Here is a 19379-nt window from a genome sequence, read left to right as displayed (position 1 = left end):
AGCACACTTTTTAAAGTTGAGATCCAGTTTGTTCCTTGCACACCAGCCAGAGAGATTATCGACGTCCTGTTGTAGTAGATGACTATCCAGCACACTAGTGATTGATCGATAAACTTTAAGATCGTCTGCAAAAAGTAGGTATTCCGAGTTGAAGTCGTTACCAATATCATTCACGAATATGCTGAAAAGAATCGGACCGAGGTGAGAACCTTGCGGAACACCCGAGTTAGCCACATATTCATCGGATAGGTGGCCATCCACTTTGACCTGTATATTACAATAGTTTGAGAAAAAAAGAAATCCATGGCCTCTGAAATTGTGAATGGTGTTTATGGTGCCGATACTGTAACAGCTAATTAGGTGCAGTTTTGATTTCACCAATTCCGTTCAGGCATTTTTGATGTTAAAGAAAATGTCGATAGAAGCACTGGAATAATCGAAGTTTGCCGGCATGTTAATAGTCGTACCATCGCCAAGCAAATAAAAATCGACCATAATACAGTTTTAAACCATTTGCTATAAACCATTGCTTATAAACCATAACTAATATGTTTATAATTTCTTTATACTGCAACTATGTACATATGTAGTTTATGTAGGACGCTTTTGCACTTAGATATACTTTAACTTTTGATCTTTTTAAATTTTCAAAACTGTCATGGAAATTGTTATTTACCTTAATTCTTTTTTTAATTACATATATTCCTATATCGTTCCTTGGCTGTGCTTTCCTTTTCTACCACGATATATTTGCTTATAATGCTAAGTTGCTTATAATGTGGCGCGATTTTTATTCCAAATTTTCGCCTGCGGCGCTTTTTTGATTTCAAATATACATGTAGGTATATTACAAAACCAAATATTTTTACAAAAAAAAAAAATTTTTATAAATAGTGAAATAATGCAAAATCGGTCAATTTTCGACCTAAATTTTCGCCATCGGCACTCATAACTTTTACGATTAAACCACGTTTTAATAAGTGCTATGAAATATAAAACCTAATTTAAATGCTTGCTGGGTTGACGACTGCTGTATACTCTTCTCTTCAACTGTATTTCAGTACAAACTGCAAATGCGGTCGGAAAAAACCTAATTTTTAAACTTCTCCTGGGGGTTCCATAGGGACACTAGGAGGTTGGGACTTTCACAGCTATAATGGTGTGACCTTGCTCTTTCTAATAGGCGTGGTGGGTGGTGCCACGCCCCCTCCCTCTCCGCCCCCCATTCAAATATATCGTGGTAGTAAAGTTTTGCCCGTTCCTTCACTCTCTAAGCATTTCTATAGTTTTTAGTATGATTATAATATGCATCACTATATGCTTTATACACTTGGTGAAAGTATCGATGCTTAAAGTACTTTATTTAATTTTATCGACACATCTATAACCACAACAACAGGCTATGCAAGCTACTTTTTCGAAATCGAATACCGAAAGAAATCAAGGCGAATTTATGCTATGTCCGACGGTAGGTTATTCGTGTACGGAATAAAAATTTACTGTATTTTATAAAGTATTAATTTATTTCCTCCATTTTCCAGCAATAAAAAAGAGTACCAGCAAGTGACAGTAGGCCGGCGAAGGGACACCGAAAAAACAGTTTCGACTTTTAAAAATTGTGCAAGAGTTGCAGATGCAAGGATTTGTGTACTTGGTGGTGGAGGTAAATACGAAAAGGCACAACTTGAGTTCAAAGTACTTCTGAAAGCAATTTGGTGTTTGCATTATCTTTTTTGCTTCCGTTATTAAAATTTAACTGTTTCTGGTTATTAATCAACGTTTGATAATTTTATTCTGATTTGTCAGATAATTTCGATAAATTTCCAATAAAAAATAGGGAAGACAACGGATTTGTTTTAATTCAAAGGTGATTGAGACTGAACTATATACCAAATGAATTAATTTGCCCCAAAACTTTGTATGGCGAATTACGTAAATCGAAGAGTAATAGGGAAGTGAATTACTAATGGGAGAGTGAATTACGAATGAGAGAGTGAATTACGTGCCGTAATAACATAGCATCATTCAAGGTGGCGGCACTAGATCAACTTATTTCGCGGATTTTGTGTTTTGTTTGTCAAAGTGGTCTACTTCTTGGTTGTTTAGTATGTTTGTTTATATTTTCATCAAAATTTTGACAGTTTGACACAAAATTGAAGAAACAAAATATGTGAATGCAAGTGTTGTTGTTCGAGTGCTACCACACGTATGATTATGCGAAAAAAATTTCAATTTTAACAATAAAATTAATTGAAAAAAATACCTGCCGTACAATTGGGTTATCCCACTTTTATATATTATATGGCAACGCACACGTAACGAATGTGACGGTCTACATTCATACACAATTTAACTCAGTTGCACTCAAAGGTAAATTCATTAAATCTTTCATTACGTTTATAAAATTGTGTTATAATAATTTGACCGGCATTGTCCACGCCATGCAGTTTCTCAGTACTGCAATAGTTAACTACCACTGTGACGTCAGTGACTTACCTTGCTGCTGCTGCTCTTTCTCAAGCTTTTACTAGCTGTATGATTCGCGCAGTCGTTGAATTTTTTTGCTGCGCTGCTTCCACGGAGAGAGACGTTCCACATTCGCTTCTTGTCTCTTTCCAAGTATTTCTTTGTTTCCGTTCTGACTTAACCTTTTTACTTCAATAAAACTTTACATTCATGTATATATGCAATATATAATATTGCTAAATAGTCCACTTTCAACGTCTTTAATGCTCTCCCACACGGAATTTTCACCCCACCACCTCGCAACGCAATACAATTCTTTCCCAACGACTACACACAATTCTGCTTAGGTCGCTGCCTCAGCTGGCGTCGGATAAAAAACTCAGGTCGCATTCGATTTTTCATTAATTCGTGGCGTCTTGCTAACCCCTTTATTGTAGCTTCTCACACCACCAAAGCGGCTCAATAGCACTTTATTATCAGGCTATTACTACCGCAACAATTACCATTAAATGCACATAGTAATTTATCACAATTTTCTGAGCGCTTTAATTTAACATTTGGCTTTTCACTAAACACTTCCACTTTTTCACTTATTTTTTTCGATTTTTTGATTTTTCCTGGGAAAGCCATCTCGCTGAGCGGTCAAATTTATACTGTCAGCGTTTCTTGATTGGATGGGCGATTTATTGCAGCGCACCATCGCGTTGCGCTCAGCTTTCGGCTGTCGGTTCTCGGTTCTCGGTTGACGGTTGACGGTTGACGGATGCCTTCAATAGCCAATGAAATGTCAAACAACAGGGTTGCTTCAAACTGCTACACTGCAGGCACCACAAAAGGTCCTCTTATTTCTGATATGATATTCTCACTATTTGCATGCCCAGAGACTTCTTTCTATTGGTATATTAAAGATTTTTCAATTTTTTTCAAACCCATTTCATTCTCATGAAAAACTTTTATTGTCATTACATATGGAACAAGTATTAATTTAGATAAGTTTATTTGGAACAAAGCAACCCTATTTTAGTGTGTGCTTGCACTGTCATTCGTAGTTTCTTTTCCCTCGCTTGTTTTCTGTAGTAGTTTTTTTGTTGTCTGTGCGTGCATTATTTTTGAGTCGTGAAAATAATTTTTCAATCGTTAAAAATCTATATTGGAAAGCCCAAGTGCAAGTTATTTGTATTAAGAAATGAACACTCTAGGGCCCAAAAAGGACGGAAGTCCTAATGTTGAATTTTTCCAATCCACGGAATCATTGCAAGGTTTTGAAACAATTCGTCTGTGGCTACAGAAGAATTGTAAAAAAGTAAGTACAACAACGCGGCGATGTACAAAAATGGCGTTCCCCTAGCAATCAAATGAAAACGATTCTATTGCTTTCTATTATTTTTCCCATTAGTATTTAGCAAATAATACAGAAACAATCACGAAGGAATCGCTTGCGCAATTGCTTATTCAATTTTTGCAGTATGTGGAAGCCAAACTAGGCAAAAATGCACAAGAGCCACCGGCGACTCGAATCCCGGTAAGTAGCAATGGTAGCAAGGGTACAGGGTGGTTAAAAGCACTTGCAAATATTTTCTGTATACTCGCTATGAATGCAAAGCAAAAATAAATCTTATTAAAATATCTTATGCAGATGCGTTTATTCATGGATTTTAAACCTGGCGGTGGCTTATGTGTCATCTTTAGCGCAATGTTTCGATTCCGCGCTGAACAACGTGGCAAAAAATTTGATTTTTCTGTTGGCAAAAACCCTCCACGTAAAGATCCAAATATCCAGTTATTGATTGATATTGAAACGGCTCTCGTTGAGGCAAATCTTTATCCTATTCATTATATTTATATACGACCGGAAATAAGCAAAGAATTGGCTCAAAGACTGCGTGATATTTTGATTACCAGGCGGGTACAGATCGTTACCGACGAGGAAGAAGCTACACACATTATTTACCCAGTGGTTGATCCACACCCGGATGAATATGCACGTCCAGTTTTTAAACGAGGAAATCATGTAATGTTGCATTGGTATTACTTCCCGGAATCTTATGATTCGTGGGCTATCAACTCATTTGATTTACCGGAATATGTGCCTGAGAATCCTGAACAACCAGCCGAACCATGGCTCGTGTCGGCATCTTGGGTTTTAGATCTGGAACAATATAATGAGTGGATGGTCGAAGAAGACTACGAAGTAGATGAAACAGGCAAAAAGAAAACGCACAAGCACCGTATGTCCGTTGATGATATAATGTCGTTTGGAGCCGACGAGAAAAAGCGCGTTCCTGGTACTAGTGGTACCACCACTAAACAAAAGCGCCGCCGCTCCCCTTCTCCAAACACTTCAAAGCCTGGTAAGCGTAAACGATCACCCGCCGTATTACACAAGAAGGCGCGTAATGATGAAGACGATGAAGACTTGACTCGGGATATGGATGATCCTCCAGCAGAGCCAAATGTGCAAGAGGTTGTAAAGTCATCGTCGCTGCAATCAACTGCCAGTCCAGCTCCTGGCGGAAAGTCGCGAGCCGACAATGATATGATACCCATTAAAGGTAAATCAATATTTTTGAACATCAGGAAATATATAAATATATTGAAACACTATAAAATTTAAACCATCACTTAGGTGGTACAATGACGGATTTGGATGATGAGATGACAGGCGGCAGTGCAGTGCAAGCTCTTTCCACCGGTGACGGTGAAAATTCACAAACTGGCAAAACAAGTGACAACAGTAATACTCAGGAATTTTCTTCCTCTGCTAAAGAAGATATGGAGGATAATGTTACCGAACAGACGCACCACATCATTGTGCCGTCATACTCCGCCTGGTTTGACTACAATTCTATCCATGTCATTGAAAAACGAGCCATGTCCGAATTTTTCAATGGCAAAAATAAGTCGAAAACACCGGAAATCTATATGGCATATCGAAATTTTATGATTGACACATACAGGTAACAGACATCAATACATTAATTGTAAAATAGTTTTAACATAGTATTTTCTGCCAGATTAAATCCCACTGAGTATTTAACCAGCACCGCATGTCGCAGGAATCTTGCTGGTGATGTTTGCGCTATAATGCGTGTCCACGCGTTCTTGGAGCAGTGGGGTCTAATTAACTATCAAATAGACGCTGAGCTGCGTCCAACTCCAATGGGTCCACCGCCTACTTCTCATTTCCATATATTATCAGACACACCATCTGGTTTGCAACCATTAAATCCACAAAAAACACAACAGCCATCAGCAGCAAAAGCTTTGCTTGACTTGGACAAACCAAAGGTTATTAAAGATGGTAAAGAAGGTTCGGTGGAAGGTGATAAACCGCCACTCTTACCTGGCGGTATAAGTATCAAAAGCGAAGCTTTGGAGAATGGTGCAACCACTGGCCAGCAATTCGGCTTGAAACTAGATCAATATGCAAAGAAGCCAGCTGCAATGAAAAATCGAACCGCAGCTAACATGACGCGCGAGTGGACGGATCAGGAAACTTTGCTTTTGCTCGAGGGCCTCGAAATGCATAAGGACGACTGGAATAAGGTTTGCGAACATGTAGGAACACGCACCCAAGACGAGTGCATACTGCATTTTCTTCGATTGCCTATCGAAGACCCATATCTAGAAGATGATGGTGGATTTTTGGGACCGCTGGGTTGTCAACCAATACCATTTAGTAAATCTGGCAATCCTATAATGTCGACAGTGGCGTTCTTAGCTTCAGTAGTAGATCCTCGCGTAGCCGCGGCAGCTGCAAAAGCTGCAATGGAAGAATTTGCTGCTATAAAGGTTTTATTGGAACTATTTGTGCTGGAAAAGAGAAATTACATCATGGAATTTCTGTTTCAGGACGAAGTACCCGCTACAATTATGGATAATCATATGAAGAACGTGGAAAAAGCTTCTGCGAGTGGTAAATTCAATCCATCTTTCGGGCTAGCGAACAGCGGCATAGCCGGCACTGGCGCTGACAAGGAAGACGAAGACGTTCATGGAGTAGGTGCAGTACCAGGATCAATGCCAGTGAACACAGGTGCGATAGATGAAGAAATGAGGGATGTTTCGAAGAAAGGTGACGCGCTATTCTTTGTGCTTTTAGGTTTATTTATTTTTCTAAAATGTGCAGACTAATTTATATGTTCCACGCCTCACGTTTAAAGTTATATCTAATTCAAGGAATATACTTATACAAAATTTCCTTTTTTCTATTTTCGGCTTTGTATTTGCTCACCTACACCTGTATCCTGATCATCCTATCGTTCTCGTTTGTTATGTTCTTTTGCGTGTATCCACCTTCTTGCATGTTAAATATGAAAATCTTCCACATCAAACCATTCAACAAAACTTCAGACGTTGCTAATAAGGCCGAGACGAAAAATAGTGAAACAGAGTCCAAAAAGAAATCAGATAATGTCTGCAAAAGTACTGCTTATTACACATATCCCATTCTAAGTACTAAGTCCACCTACTAATTATTTATTTTGGCCTCTCCTGCAGATGGTGCTGAAATTAAAACTGAAGACACCAATGACACAGATACCAGTTCAAAAGATACTGAGGCCGCAAAGCAACAAGTATTTAATGAAACGAATGTTCAGACCGCTGCGGCCGCAGCCCTGGCCTCGGCTGCTGTTAAAGCCAAGCACTTGGCTGCTTTGGAGGAACGTAAAATCAAGTCGCTAGTGGCTTTGCTGGTCGAGACGCAAATGAAAAAATTAGAAATAAAACTTCGGCATTTCGAAGAGCTAGAAACAACAATGGAACGTGAACGAGAGGGACTAGAGTATCAGCGGCAACAACTAATAACCGAGCGCCAGCAATTCCATTTGGAGCAACTGAAAGCTGCAGAATTCCGAGCCCGTCAGCAAGCCCACCATCGTCTGCAACAAGAACAACAATGGCAAGGAACAGCTGGATCAAATGCGTCAGGCGGTGCGCCACCAGCCAGTAACCCCAATGCCTCTCTCGGAAGTACCGGTAACCTACCGTCTGCAACCGGTCAATCTATAGTAACTGGCGCCACCACCACAAATGCCAATGCAGCGCCATCAACTGGTGTAGGCAGTGTTGGACCGCAAGGCGCAACTGCGACGAATCAAAGTACAGCCACATCTGCATCTATAGGTGGCAATGCACAACAAACTACAACAGCACCGCTTGGTTTACCTGTCGCAGCATCGGCTTCTATACAGCAGCAAATAGCCACTCCAATGGGTAGGTTTCAAGGGATAAATAAACGCAATAAGCTGATGTTAACTAATTGGAATAATTTTTTACACAGACACATCATCGACATCCATCGCTGTACCGTCAGCTGCTGGAGACGGCGCTACGATCACTGCTCAGACAATTTTGCCACCAGTCGGTGTATCAGCTGGTACATCACTACCCTCATGTGCAAATGCACCACTAGCAAATGTGCAACCAACCATTCCTCCATGTGGAGCACCACCCGTAGTGCCGCCATCATAAACTATACAAAATATGTCGCTAACTCTATATAATCTTCATTAAGTAATTGCTCACATATACTACAATATATGTACTGTAATGCTATAGCCGTAAATGATTTCATGTTTCCTTCTTGAATTTACATCCATCTTAGATCAAGTCACGAATGGTTTTTACCTCAACCTATAACGGAAAAATATTTTTGGTGTGTAAAAAATGCCCGCACCTGGCTAAGACTTCTTTATTAAATATGTGGCCATGACAATTTGAAAATCGGCTAACATTTTTAGTAGTGTCTCATGATATTTTTCGAATTATTATTAAATAAAATTGCAAACACATTTAATTGCATACTTAGAAACAAAATCAATTCAATTTTTAAGAAAAACTCAAAAATGTCTGGACAAAACAACTTCAACTTTTTCAAAACAAAATGAAAATTATGTTAAACTAATATTTTGTAGTAAATACATTTCTTTTTGTCACTGGTTATAGATGGTTTTCATCGGAATTCATTGTCAGGCCTCTTGAAATCAATTGAAGAGATCATCACCATTTCTTACGCTACTCCTAACCGCCTATTGACCAGCTCCCAAATGTTCTCAATTGGGTTGAGATCCCCGGACTGCAGGGATATATATATAATTGGCGCATACACCCTTTTTGGGTGTTTGGCCGAGCTGCTCCTCGTATTTGTGGTGTGCGTCTTGATGTTGTTCCACAAATGGAGGGACTTACAGTTTTAAGCCGACTCCGAACGGCAGATATTTTTATGAGGAGCTTTTTCATGGCAGAAATACACTCGGAGGTTTGCCATTGCCTGCCGAGGGGCGACCGCTATTAGAAGAATGTTTTTCTTAATTTTGGTGTTTTCACCGAGATTCGAACCGACGTTCCCTCTGTGAATTCCGAATGGTAGTCGCGCACCAACCCATTCGGTTACGGCGGCCACATTGACATATTTGGCGCTAAACCATGGCTTAACAGTTTTAGCCGAGTGCTTTGGTTTATTGTCCTGTTGGACACTCTTCACACTGTATTTGTAATGGTAATGGTTGTACGAGTTTGGTTAAGGCCTTAATGCACTGCGACCAGATTAATCAATGGGGCACCCCTAAGTCCTTAATTTTAATTATTTAGTATTGCGAGGAATGGAACCAGCTCCTTGGGAGGGAGCATTTGTAAGTCTTCATCCTCTGGTAGGTACGAGCCGAGAATTCGGTGTCTCCTGTGACCTAATACTTCACAATTGGTGATTGAGTGTTCCATGGACTCCTCTTCGTCACAGCAGAACCTGCATAAACTGGTGCTAGATAGTCGTATTGTATTGAAATATTTATTGCACGCAATGTGGCCTATAAGTGCTCTACAGAGTAATCTAAGGCCTATTTTATCTAGGATTAGAGCAGATTTTGCTCTGTTTGTCCACAATACAATTTATTTCATGTAATGGCCCAGACAATATTCTATACACCGTGATGGCATTATTCTGTTTCTAAGTTAAGTGGAGTTTATGCTAGCCAGAAATACGTGATGAGAAATCACCAGATGAGTGTATGACGAGCATACTGATGAAAGTACCTAAAACAGGTACTCCCATCTAAAATTCCGTATAAACTCCTACAAACTAAACTCAGTGCACGTGCAAAATACATCTAAACAAAACCGAATTCATCTCGAGCAGTTTAGAGAATGATGTCCCACATTTCACCGTAGGCAGCAGGTAAATCAATCACAAGAAGGTTTTTTTTTCGTTCCCACGACAGTCGGTTCTACGTAACCGGAACGACCCTCCATTTGTGGAACAACATCAAGACGCACACCACAAATAGGAGGAGGAGCTCGGCCAAACACCTAACAGAAGTGTAAGCGCCAATTATTTATTATTTTTTTTTTATTCCTCGTATATGCACGGGGAATGTTTGTGCTGCTACAACAGCAGGATTTTTTTGTATCTCGGGAGCAAAATAACGCCAGCAGGAGAAACATCAGAAGACATTGCAAATCGAATATGTAAAGGTTATTTATTTGTGCTTTTCAGATCTTGAGTTTCAATGCAAAGTTCATGCTGCTAACATTTGTTCTGATCCGGAAATTGCAAATTATATTTACATCAACATCTTCAAGGAGGAGCGTGTTGACCGCAAAGATTACACAGTAGTGATGGGATTACCCCACACTCACCCTGGCTGAACATTTCTCAACAAATTTTTCATCATAATTCTAAAGTACTGTTTCCACAGTTTTATATTTACTGTATGTACACATTTTGCCAATATTTCCTATAATATGCGCATACCGCAATAGCTCTAGGGATTGTAACAAGAAGAGTAATGGACAAAACGGCCAAAAGTTCTTCTGTATTTGATTCAATTATTAATAATTGAACCATGCTGCATGAGTACCATCGATGCAATAACTATGGTTTGACAGCTGAGAATGGCAAGCTGTGTTGAAATTTCGGTTGAGTAAGGTTTTTCAAGTTATCACCGTTTAACATCAAAACAACACTTCCAAATTGTGAAAATATACTTTTAAAAAAATTAATTTTTTCGCGCTGGTGACATCATCGGTCGTTATTTCTTTCGAAATGAAGAAATTGCCGTTACGGTGAATGGTGAGTGCTATTTAGCCATACTGACTAAATTTTTGTTTCCAAAAATTAATCAGCTAAACATCGACGACATTTGGTTCCAACAAGATGGCTCAACTTATCCATTAACTTGCCAGTAACTTAATTTGCGAGAATTCGATCTCAAAGAGAAAATTACCAAAAAAGTCCATGAACGCAAAACCAGAACAATTTGCAAGTTTTACGAACAGCTGATTGTTGGCGGGGAAAAAGTAACAAAAAAATATAAAAGATTTCAGATGAGCCACCTCGTATTAAATAAAAAAAAGTGCGTGTAGCGTAGTACACATAACAAAAGTGAAACTTTCAAGTCAGACAAAGAAAGAGGAGAGATCCGACAGAGAATGAGAGAGAGAGAGAGAGAGAGTGAGAAAGAATATACAGAGAACGTTAAACGTTCTCTGGAATATATATCTAAATAAATTCACAATATTTGCAGAAAATACAAATAGACAAAATTTGCAAAAAACGGAGAAGGGTCGACCGGTGTAGGTAATTGCCGGACATAAACCGTGGCAACAACGCGCACTACTCCGAGCGTTTATCACCCGCACAAACGCAGCTATTCCAGGACCGCGGCAACGACACAAATTATCGCAAGGCAATACCAATAAATCCGACGCCGGATGCATTTTATAGTACGCACAAGCACTAGCCAGGAAACGGAAATAAGCGCCAAAAAGTAAAGAAAAAAAAAATTGGGGCCAAAAAACGCCCCAAACGGTAGGCACCAGGAAATATAACGCCAAAAAGTAGGCACCAAAAATATATTACCTACAAGTTTGCCAAAATTTTCTACAAACAAGCGCCAAAAAGTAGGCAGTGTTATTTCTCACTAGAAATTAGCAAATACAAGGAAAAACTCAGGAAAAATAGCCTAAAGTGTATCTAAGATATATATAAGGTATAGATCTCTCTCTCCTTTTCCTCTACGTTATATTTTCTTTCTCTCTCGCGGAACGAAAATCCCCAAAACCTTGCTTGGCCTTGAAATTTTACTCTCCATTGTCGCTCGCAAATAAAATGGAAAATAACAAGCTTAGCATTACATGATTTTATTTTGCACAATATTTTTTTTTCATTTCATCATCGCTGGCAGATAAGAACATTCCATTGGCAATTGCATTGTTGCAGCTTCCTTCATATTTTCCTTTCCGCCTATTGCCAAAGTAATTAATAATCTAGAAGTACAAGCATAAAACACAAAAGATACCTTCAATGCTTTCGATTTGTATTTCGGAAACTACAGCAACGGTGACTGCAGGCTTTGGTAAAGAAGTACATACCTCTATATCATTGCCCGATTCCTATTTAATAAATGACTTCAAATAAACTTTATAAATTTTATCTAAAATATATTTACTTACATTATCCATTTTAATCACCATTTTTGTTTAAATTTAGAACTTGGAACTATTTCGCAAATTTAAATTCATGTTTATTTTTACTTTGCGATCAGCTGTTTTTCTCACTTGCATATTCTTCCAAGTAAAAATTTACCCAGTAAAAACTTGCAAGTTCCCCACAAAATGAAAGGTCTCTTTGCTCTCTCACTTTCCACTACTTTGCAAGTTTTTTGGATACATGAACACCAAAACTTGCCGTTTGTAACAATTCTTACAAATTATTTGCAGCATGAACAAACCTTATATTACAATGTTGTATTTTATGGTACCTTTAAAACGATAAAATGTCAACAAAAAACTACAAATAATATCTTTAATTAAGAAAATTTAGAATAAATAACACATAATTTCTTGGCTTTTATTGAGAAATGGCTACGTTTGCCAAACATTTTTAAACTTTTTGTTACGTTTTTTTGCGATCTTTGGTGATCTTTTCTGGGAGCATTTTTTGACAGCCGGTCATAGATAACAAGCGGTGAAGAGTAGATTTACTGATTGATTTTTATATACATTGGCATAATTTTGTACTTATCGTTAGTAGAACAATCGTCTTGTTTGTAGTGATATTCTTTCTTTGTGTTGAAGGACTTCGTTTAATTGTGAATAAATTAGAAGCTGCAGTAAATTATTCTGGAAAATGTCATCAACTGAAGGGAAAGTAAGAAAATGTCCTGTTCTAAAGGCATAAGAGAAATTAAGAAAAATTTTTTTCTAATAGGGTATTTCTGCCATGAAAAAGTTCCTCATAAAAAATATCGGCTAGAATTTAGTATAATGCCGATCGCTTTGGAAAAAACGGTAAAAAGGGGGTGATAGAGGGGTGTATCCCCATCTTAAAACTGAAAACAGAACCTGCGGAGGCTTATAGTTTTTAAGTAATTTAATGTTAAAGTTCTATAATTTAGCGAAAAGTTGGTGTTGCCATACACCTGAAATGAAAACGAAGTTCGCACGCAGGGATGTTCAGTGGAAGGTTCATTGTAAAACTGCAGTATTTTTTGCTGTAATTTAAAGTTGAGAAATGAATTTGAAAATAAAAACATACAACTCATTTAAACTTAAAAACAATGATATTAAGCGTATCACAAAAAATAATAAAGTAATTAAAATTAAATTAAATTAATTAACACAGTATTTTTGCGTAGAACTCCTTTTCGCGTGGGCGGCCTTCGGCCGCGCTTCAAAAAAATAACCCTCATCAGTCCAACTCCGGCTACGCAATCCACAGTATTTTTGCGTAGAACTCCTTTTCGCGTGGGCGGCCTTCGGCCGCGCTTCAAAAAAATAACCCTCATCAGTCCAACTCCGGCTACGCAATCCACAGTATTTTTGCGTAGAACTTCTTTTTGCGTGGGCGGCCTTCGGCCGCGCTTCAAAAAAATAACCCTCATCAGTCCAACTCCGGCTACGCAATCCACAGTATTTTTGCGTAGAACTCCTTTTCGCGTGGGCGGCCTTCGGCCGCACTTCAAAAAAATAACCCTCATCAGTCCTACTCCGGCTACGCAATTCACAGTATTTTTGCGTAAAACTCCTTTCCGTGTTAAAACCATTGAACCCAAAATTAAAACGTCATATGCGTGTATGTAGTAAGCAGGCACAATAACCCCCATTCCCATCATTAACACTAAACTCAAGTACTTAATTTTTGTTTTCATTTGCAGGCATACGGCAACACCATACTGTTGTAATTCCAATCTTCTTCTTGTTCGCGCTTAAAATTGGAATGTGATTGCATAGGCAAATGAATTTGCATTTAATTTTAATAGATATAATTAGAATATTAGCATAAAAATCGGTACAAACACGCGTGTGAGTGTATATTTGGTGATTTATAGTGAAATGTTAAAAAATATAGAGTGTAATGTGGCAAATTATAGTGATGTTCCCAAGGGCATTTTGAATGTAAATAATTAAAAAATTATTATTTCCCGATTAATTTAAAGTTATAAAGAGTGTTCCTTAACACCTCACTAACATCTCCACCAAGTTTCATTAAAAAAAACATTATAGTTTGCCAGAAATTCCAAGATCGGCATTGTTCTAAATTCCAGCCAAAATATCTGCCGTTCGGAGAAGAGGAGCTTTTTCATGGCAGAAATACCCTCGGAGGTTTGCCATTGCCTGCCATATATATATATATATACATATAACGTGTGTCTTTATATATACATTTACGCGAGCGCCAGTTAATATAATATACATACATATGCATACATTCCTAAGTAAATTATAAGTGTGTAATAATCATATTATCTCTGCAATCCCAAGGTTATCACTTGCAAAGCAGCTGTTGCATGGGAGGCGAAAAAACCGCTTGTCATCGAAGACGTAGACGTTGCACCTCCCAAGGCGCATGAAGTACGTATTAAGATCGTAGCTTCCGGTGTATGTCATACCGACGCATACACTTTGGGTGGATTTGATCCAGAAGGAGGTTAGTAGACCACACTCATATGTACATACACTTGTGCTCACGTTATTAAATCCCTTTATCTTTTTCCAATATTCGCAATATCTTTAAAGCCAACTATTTTTTTAAATTTTTTATACAAGTATAGTTAATTTGTGGAACAACATCAAGACATTCGCCGCAAATAGGAGGAGGAGTTCGACCAAGTACCCAAAAAGGGGATCCGCGCCAATTATATATTTATACTATATGTATATACAATATATGACATTAGATTACTTCAGGTTCGCACTTCGATCTCATAGTCTTTTGTGCCCGATATTCATCACAGTACCCATCCACACCCAGTTTCCTTATTAAACTCAAGATAGAGCTGGGTTGGATTGAGCGTATGTGCCTTTCTCCTGTGATTAGTCGCAGAAATAGCAAAAAGAATCTGTGGACCATTTCCCGATCATGTGCAGATGACTACGCAGTCTCCTGAGGGGGTTATGAGTTTGTAAACCTCTTTTGCTTGTACCCTCCCAGTAAGGATTTCGCCTGGCGTATCCCAAACGTCGTCACACCTAAGCTTCTCCTTGATGGTGTGCTGTTCCATAGCAAGAAAGGACTCGAGGCGGTCCTATTAATGACGAGCCGCAGCCTCTCGCCAATGCGTCCGCTACTTCATTCCCAATTATACCCCTGTGTCCTGGGCCCCAATTAGCGGGATGCGATTGTGTGTTCCTAGTAGAATCAGTTTTTCGATACACTCAAGAACCAGTGGGGACTTAACCTTACAGGATGACAGAGCCTTGAGTGCCGCCTGATTGCAGCTCAGAATGACAATTCACTCATTCCGGAAATTTCTGTCCAAGTTCATCTCTGCACATAGACAGATGGCATACATATATGCTTGGAAGATGCTTCGTAAAACTACCCATTGGCACAGAACGCTTGGTTCTGGGGCCATATATTCCAACGCCTATGCCTTCTGGTGTCTTCACGTAAAAATTTCGGAAATTTCGAAAAACTGTCACGAAAATTTTCAGCTTTTTAGCCCTAAACTGTCTGAGTATGCAGTTTTATAGTCCATTTAAATATCGTCCCCTTAGTATTAAAATAGCCTATAAATTTTTTGATGTTTTGAGAAAATGAATTTCAAACTTTTTGTCGAAAGTAGCTCTCACTCAAATCTCGTTATGTCTGTAAATATTTATTATTTTTTGACTGACGTTTTGACCCACTTTGTGGAACTAGAATTTGACAAAATTTTGACCACATATAAAATCGACGATGGAGAATCCAAAAATTCAATAAAAAAATAATAGCCTATGAGCACATAGGCTATTGTTATACTAAGGGGACGATATGTAGTGATTTTTTAAATTCTTGAAATTGACCTTTTAAATTCGCCTCCATTTCTAATTTCCGTACATTCATATCTGCTACTACTTTTATATGAATAGAATTAAAGTTTTTCTATTTTCTTCAGTGTTTCCTGTTATACTTGGACATGAAGGCGCAGGTGTTGTAGAAAGTGTTGGCGAAGGTGTTACCGCATTCAAACAGGGTGATCATGTTATTCCATTGTACATTCCACAGTGCAACGAGTGCAAATTTTGCAAGAGCAATAAGACAAATCTCTGCCAAAAGGTGCGCTCTACTCAAGGCCAAGGAGTTTTGCCGGATGGCACTACGCGTTTCACTTGTAAAGGACAGAAACTCTTTCACTTCATGGGCACATCGACATTCTCACAATACACCGTAGTTGCCGATATTTCACTCTGCAAGGTGCGTTGACAATTTCGTTTAAATAGTGTACATTTTCAAAATCTTCATAATCTAATCTTTGTTTCATTAGGTTGACGAAAAGGCCCCACTTGACAAGATCGGACTTTTAGGTTGCGGCATCCCTACAGGTTATGGTGCTGCAATCAATACTGCTAAAGTGGAACCGGGTAGCATTTGCGGAATTTGGGGCTTAGGCGCTGTTGGTCTGGCTACCGCTATGGGTTGCCGCAAAGCTGGTGCTGCTAAAATCTACGGCATTGATATCAATTCCGATAAATTCGAAATTGCCAAGAAATTCGGAGTTACCGATTTTATTAATCCCAAAGAAGTCGCGGATAAAGGACCCATTCAGAATTATATTATTGACCTCTTGGATGGCGGTTTCGATTACAGCTTTGAGTGTATTGGTAATGTGAACACCATGCGTGCCGCACTGGAAGCGACACACAAAGGATGGGGCACGTCTGTTATTATTGGCGTTGCAGCAGCTGGGCAGGAGATCAGTACGCGGCCCTTCCAATTAGTGGTCGGTCGTACATGGAAAGGCACCGCTTTTGGTGGTTGGAAGAGTGTCTCAGACGTACCAAAACTGGTGCAAGAATATTTGAGCAAGGAATTGATGGTTGACGAATTCATTACGCACACTATGGGCTTAGAAGCCATTAACGAGGCATTTGATTTGATGCATGCCGGCAAAAGCATCCGTGCCATTGTAAAATTATAATACATTTAATAAAACACGTTTAAGCCTATAATTTGTTGTTAAATACAATACTACTCCCATCAGTAATATTTGTATTTTGAACTAAAGAAAATAAAATATGATCTTTTCTACAATACATTTTACACATACATATATTTAATATTTGCGCAAGTGAAATTTGTGTCCAGTGTAAAGCGCATATATTGTGCCAGTCATTTTTATAATGCAGATTAAATAATATTTTCTTGTTAATTAACGTATTATTTATTGTATAATATGTGTATAAGTGGAAATGTATATTTTAGCTTTATAATGTGTTTTTTTTTTTTTATATTTGTTTATTTATTATCAATTAATATTATTAAGTTTTATAATGTGTTTTGAAATATTGGAATAGCAATACCGTGTGCATATGAATGTGGACTTCAGCTTAAAACTATCTAAAACAATAGTAAAGCTATATGTGCCCTTCGATTTAATATTAAATATTCAATATCCCTCCGGCAAAAATTCTTTGAGCTTAACAACATTTGATAACTTAAAACAATTCTTGGGAACTACGCTGATGCAGCTCCTGTCCCTCATTGCCCTTGCTTGGCTTACTACCCAACAGTTCCTCTTTACTACTGCTGCGGCTATCACTGCTGCCTCCAATCTCATCTATTTCTGAGGCGTTGGATTTGTCATCCAAGAAACTTAAATCCTCGTCATCCCTGAAGCCAGTTTTCGACTCAATCGCCTTGCTAGCTTTGCTCTGTAAAGTTTCAGTAATGCGTCCATATTTTTTGCGCAAATTATGCAACCAAGTTGTGTCAGACCAATGATACCAACTGAGTAGGAATATTACCAAAATAAAGAACAAATTGGTGCTGATTGCTGTTAAAGAATAAGAAATTTAGATTGGTAAATAAAATGTTTTCTTTCTCTGAAATATAAAATTTATCTTACCAACAATAGCCGAAAGTATTGGCCAATTGTACATAATGTACCGCAGGCCGGTAAAATCAGCGACTATGTACAACGAGACTGTGTAAAATTGTATCTTTTGCGATTGAATTTCTACGAAGACGTCAGTTATTGGATGTTGTCGCTCTTCTAAATAGTGTGCAAATATTTCCACTGCCACGCGCTGAAATTCTTCTTTCAAGCCAAGCACAAAAAGTGGACTCAGCGCCCATGTGGTTAAAGAGCGTATGAGAGGTGAACGGTAGCGCATCATAGCGGAACGGCAAGACTGTCCACGTAGTAGAGCGTTATTATCGCGCATCTCACCACAAACCATGAACATGCCCAATTCTAAGTTTTGCGGCGATTCAGGCATTTCGATTTGCATAACTACGCGGTATGCCTGACCTACCATTAACAACTGCTGTTTTTTCGTAAGTGAAACATGCGCGTGCGGAAATGTGCAAGGTGTTGCAGAGTCTAAACAGGATCTGGTATAAAGAGAAGTTAGTTGTTTAAAAGCAATAGGTTAAAACATATTTACTCACTTGAATTGCATGTGAACTGGGCGTGTGTGTGATATAGCCGGCATGTATGTATAATAAAAGGCGACATACATAAACACTGCTATCCAAATTATCAACACCACAGCAAATGCAATTAATCCGACACGCAAAACTAACTCCTTGAGTGTGCCAACCTTTTCATCAGCTCTGCTCTTGAGGTCGTCGTAGACATTGTGTCCTATCTTGAGCACAGGACGTATCAGTAAACGACGTCCTAAACCCGAGGGGTCTAGTAAAAACACTATGAATCGCAGCAGAAAATTCATTTCGTATATAAACGCCTCAAGTGTAGAACTATTGTTTGTTGATAGGTTGAAATCCGTGTGGGAACTAATCGAGCCACCGCTATAGTGCAGACTGTGTATGGCTCATATGCGAACCTTCGACTCTAATTTTTTATAGTTTCGATTAGATTTTTGGTAATTTGCTACGGCTATCAGTTTTATTGTCTCTTATCAGTTTCCTCGGACAGAGTGCAATACACTCTTCTCTCTTCATTGCTCCCTTTTATATATTTTTAAATACGGTACTATACTGTTTATATTGCAGTAGAACGGGTCATTCAATTTCCGTGTGGAATTGTGCATCTATTCCAAAGGTCGTTGACGCGTATCTTATAGACTGGGTAAATTTTATCCCAGCTTCTTCAAAAGCCCATTACGAATTGTCGGTTCGTTGAAATAAATATGACGGTGGATGAAAAAGGATCGATTTATTTATTTCAACAGTGTATCGATTACGTCGGTCCACATATCATGAAAACGAATTCGCATGGATGTGTTCAATACGAATCCATATAAGGTGACCTCGGTATTGCAGCTGATTTGTTCTGTTTCTTGCGATTTGGGGGTGCCAATGCGAATCTAATAAAGGTGGTGATGCTAGAGCAACAATAACATTTACATGTTTTTGTGTACTTATTGCCAAACCTTTCACCAGAATGTAAATAAAGAAACAAAGCAACAACAAAAGACAACCAATCGCAAAACCCACGAGTTTTATTAAGTCCTTATCGAGATAC

The 19379-nt window shown here is 38.5% G+C and overlaps 4 protein-coding genes across 7 annotated transcripts in view; 2 read left to right on the top strand and 2 right to left on the bottom strand.

Moving 5' to 3' along the window:
* The window catches only part of LOC129241188 (TATA-binding protein-associated factor 172), a 37916-nt gene extending 34734 nt beyond the window's left edge, over positions 1 to 3182 (bottom strand). The window contains exon 1 of the mRNA XM_054877400.1: positions 2497 to 3182. The gene's annotated coding sequence lies outside the window, so the exon portion shown is untranslated. The remainder of the gene's footprint in view (positions 1 to 2496) is intronic.
* Positions 3183 to 3539: 357 nt separating this feature from the next.
* On the top strand, positions 3540 to 8286 carry LOC129246375 (SWI/SNF complex subunit SMARCC2). Of its 4 annotated transcripts, none has more exons than XM_054885153.1 (9): positions 3540 to 3769; positions 3863 to 3988; positions 4103 to 5018; positions 5093 to 5423; positions 5481 to 6258; positions 6319 to 6502; positions 6820 to 6891; positions 6967 to 7683; positions 7751 to 8286. In XM_054885153.1, exons 1-9 carry the CDS (start codon positions 3653 to 3655, stop codon positions 7939 to 7941), a joined length of 3432 nt encoding a protein of 1143 aa, XP_054741128.1. In that variant the 5' UTR covers positions 3540 to 3652; the 3' UTR covers positions 7942 to 8286. The 4 variants fall into 4 exon arrangements, with proteins under 4 accessions (XP_054741128.1, XP_054741119.1, XP_054741146.1 ...); XM_054885144.1 differs by having other exon boundaries at positions 6319 to 6541; XM_054885171.1 differs by lacking the exon at positions 6820 to 6891.
* A 4065-nt stretch (positions 8287 to 12351) lies between these two features.
* LOC129246946 (alcohol dehydrogenase class-3) lies at positions 12352 to 16983 on the top strand. Its single transcript, XM_054885712.1, has 4 exons — positions 12352 to 12616; positions 14230 to 14395; positions 15846 to 16144; positions 16215 to 16983. The coding sequence occupies exons 1-4, from the start codon at positions 12596 to 12598 to the stop codon at positions 16866 to 16868; spliced, it is 1140 nt and encodes a 379-aa protein (XP_054741687.1). The 5' UTR covers positions 12352 to 12595; the 3' UTR covers positions 16869 to 16983.
* Positions 16984 to 17209: 226 nt separating this feature from the next.
* On the bottom strand, positions 17210 to 19166 carry LOC129246938 (seipin). The gene is made up of 3 exons (XM_054885698.1): positions 18341 to 19166; positions 17796 to 18283; positions 17210 to 17723 (listed from the first exon to the last, which is right to left on the bottom strand). Exons 1-3 carry the CDS (start codon positions 18622 to 18624, stop codon positions 17386 to 17388), a joined length of 1110 nt encoding a protein of 369 aa, XP_054741673.1. The 5' UTR covers positions 18625 to 19166; the 3' UTR covers positions 17210 to 17385.
* Between the last annotated feature and the right edge of the window lie 213 nt (positions 19167 to 19379).

This window comes from Anastrepha obliqua, chromosome 1, assembly GCF_027943255.1.
Source record: "Anastrepha obliqua isolate idAnaObli1 chromosome 1, idAnaObli1_1.0, whole genome shotgun sequence".
NCBI classification, from domain to species: domain Eukaryota; kingdom Metazoa; phylum Arthropoda; class Insecta; order Diptera; family Tephritidae; genus Anastrepha; species Anastrepha obliqua.
Note: the sequence above shows the minus strand (reverse complement) of the source record. Positions and strands in the feature narration are given on the sequence as shown.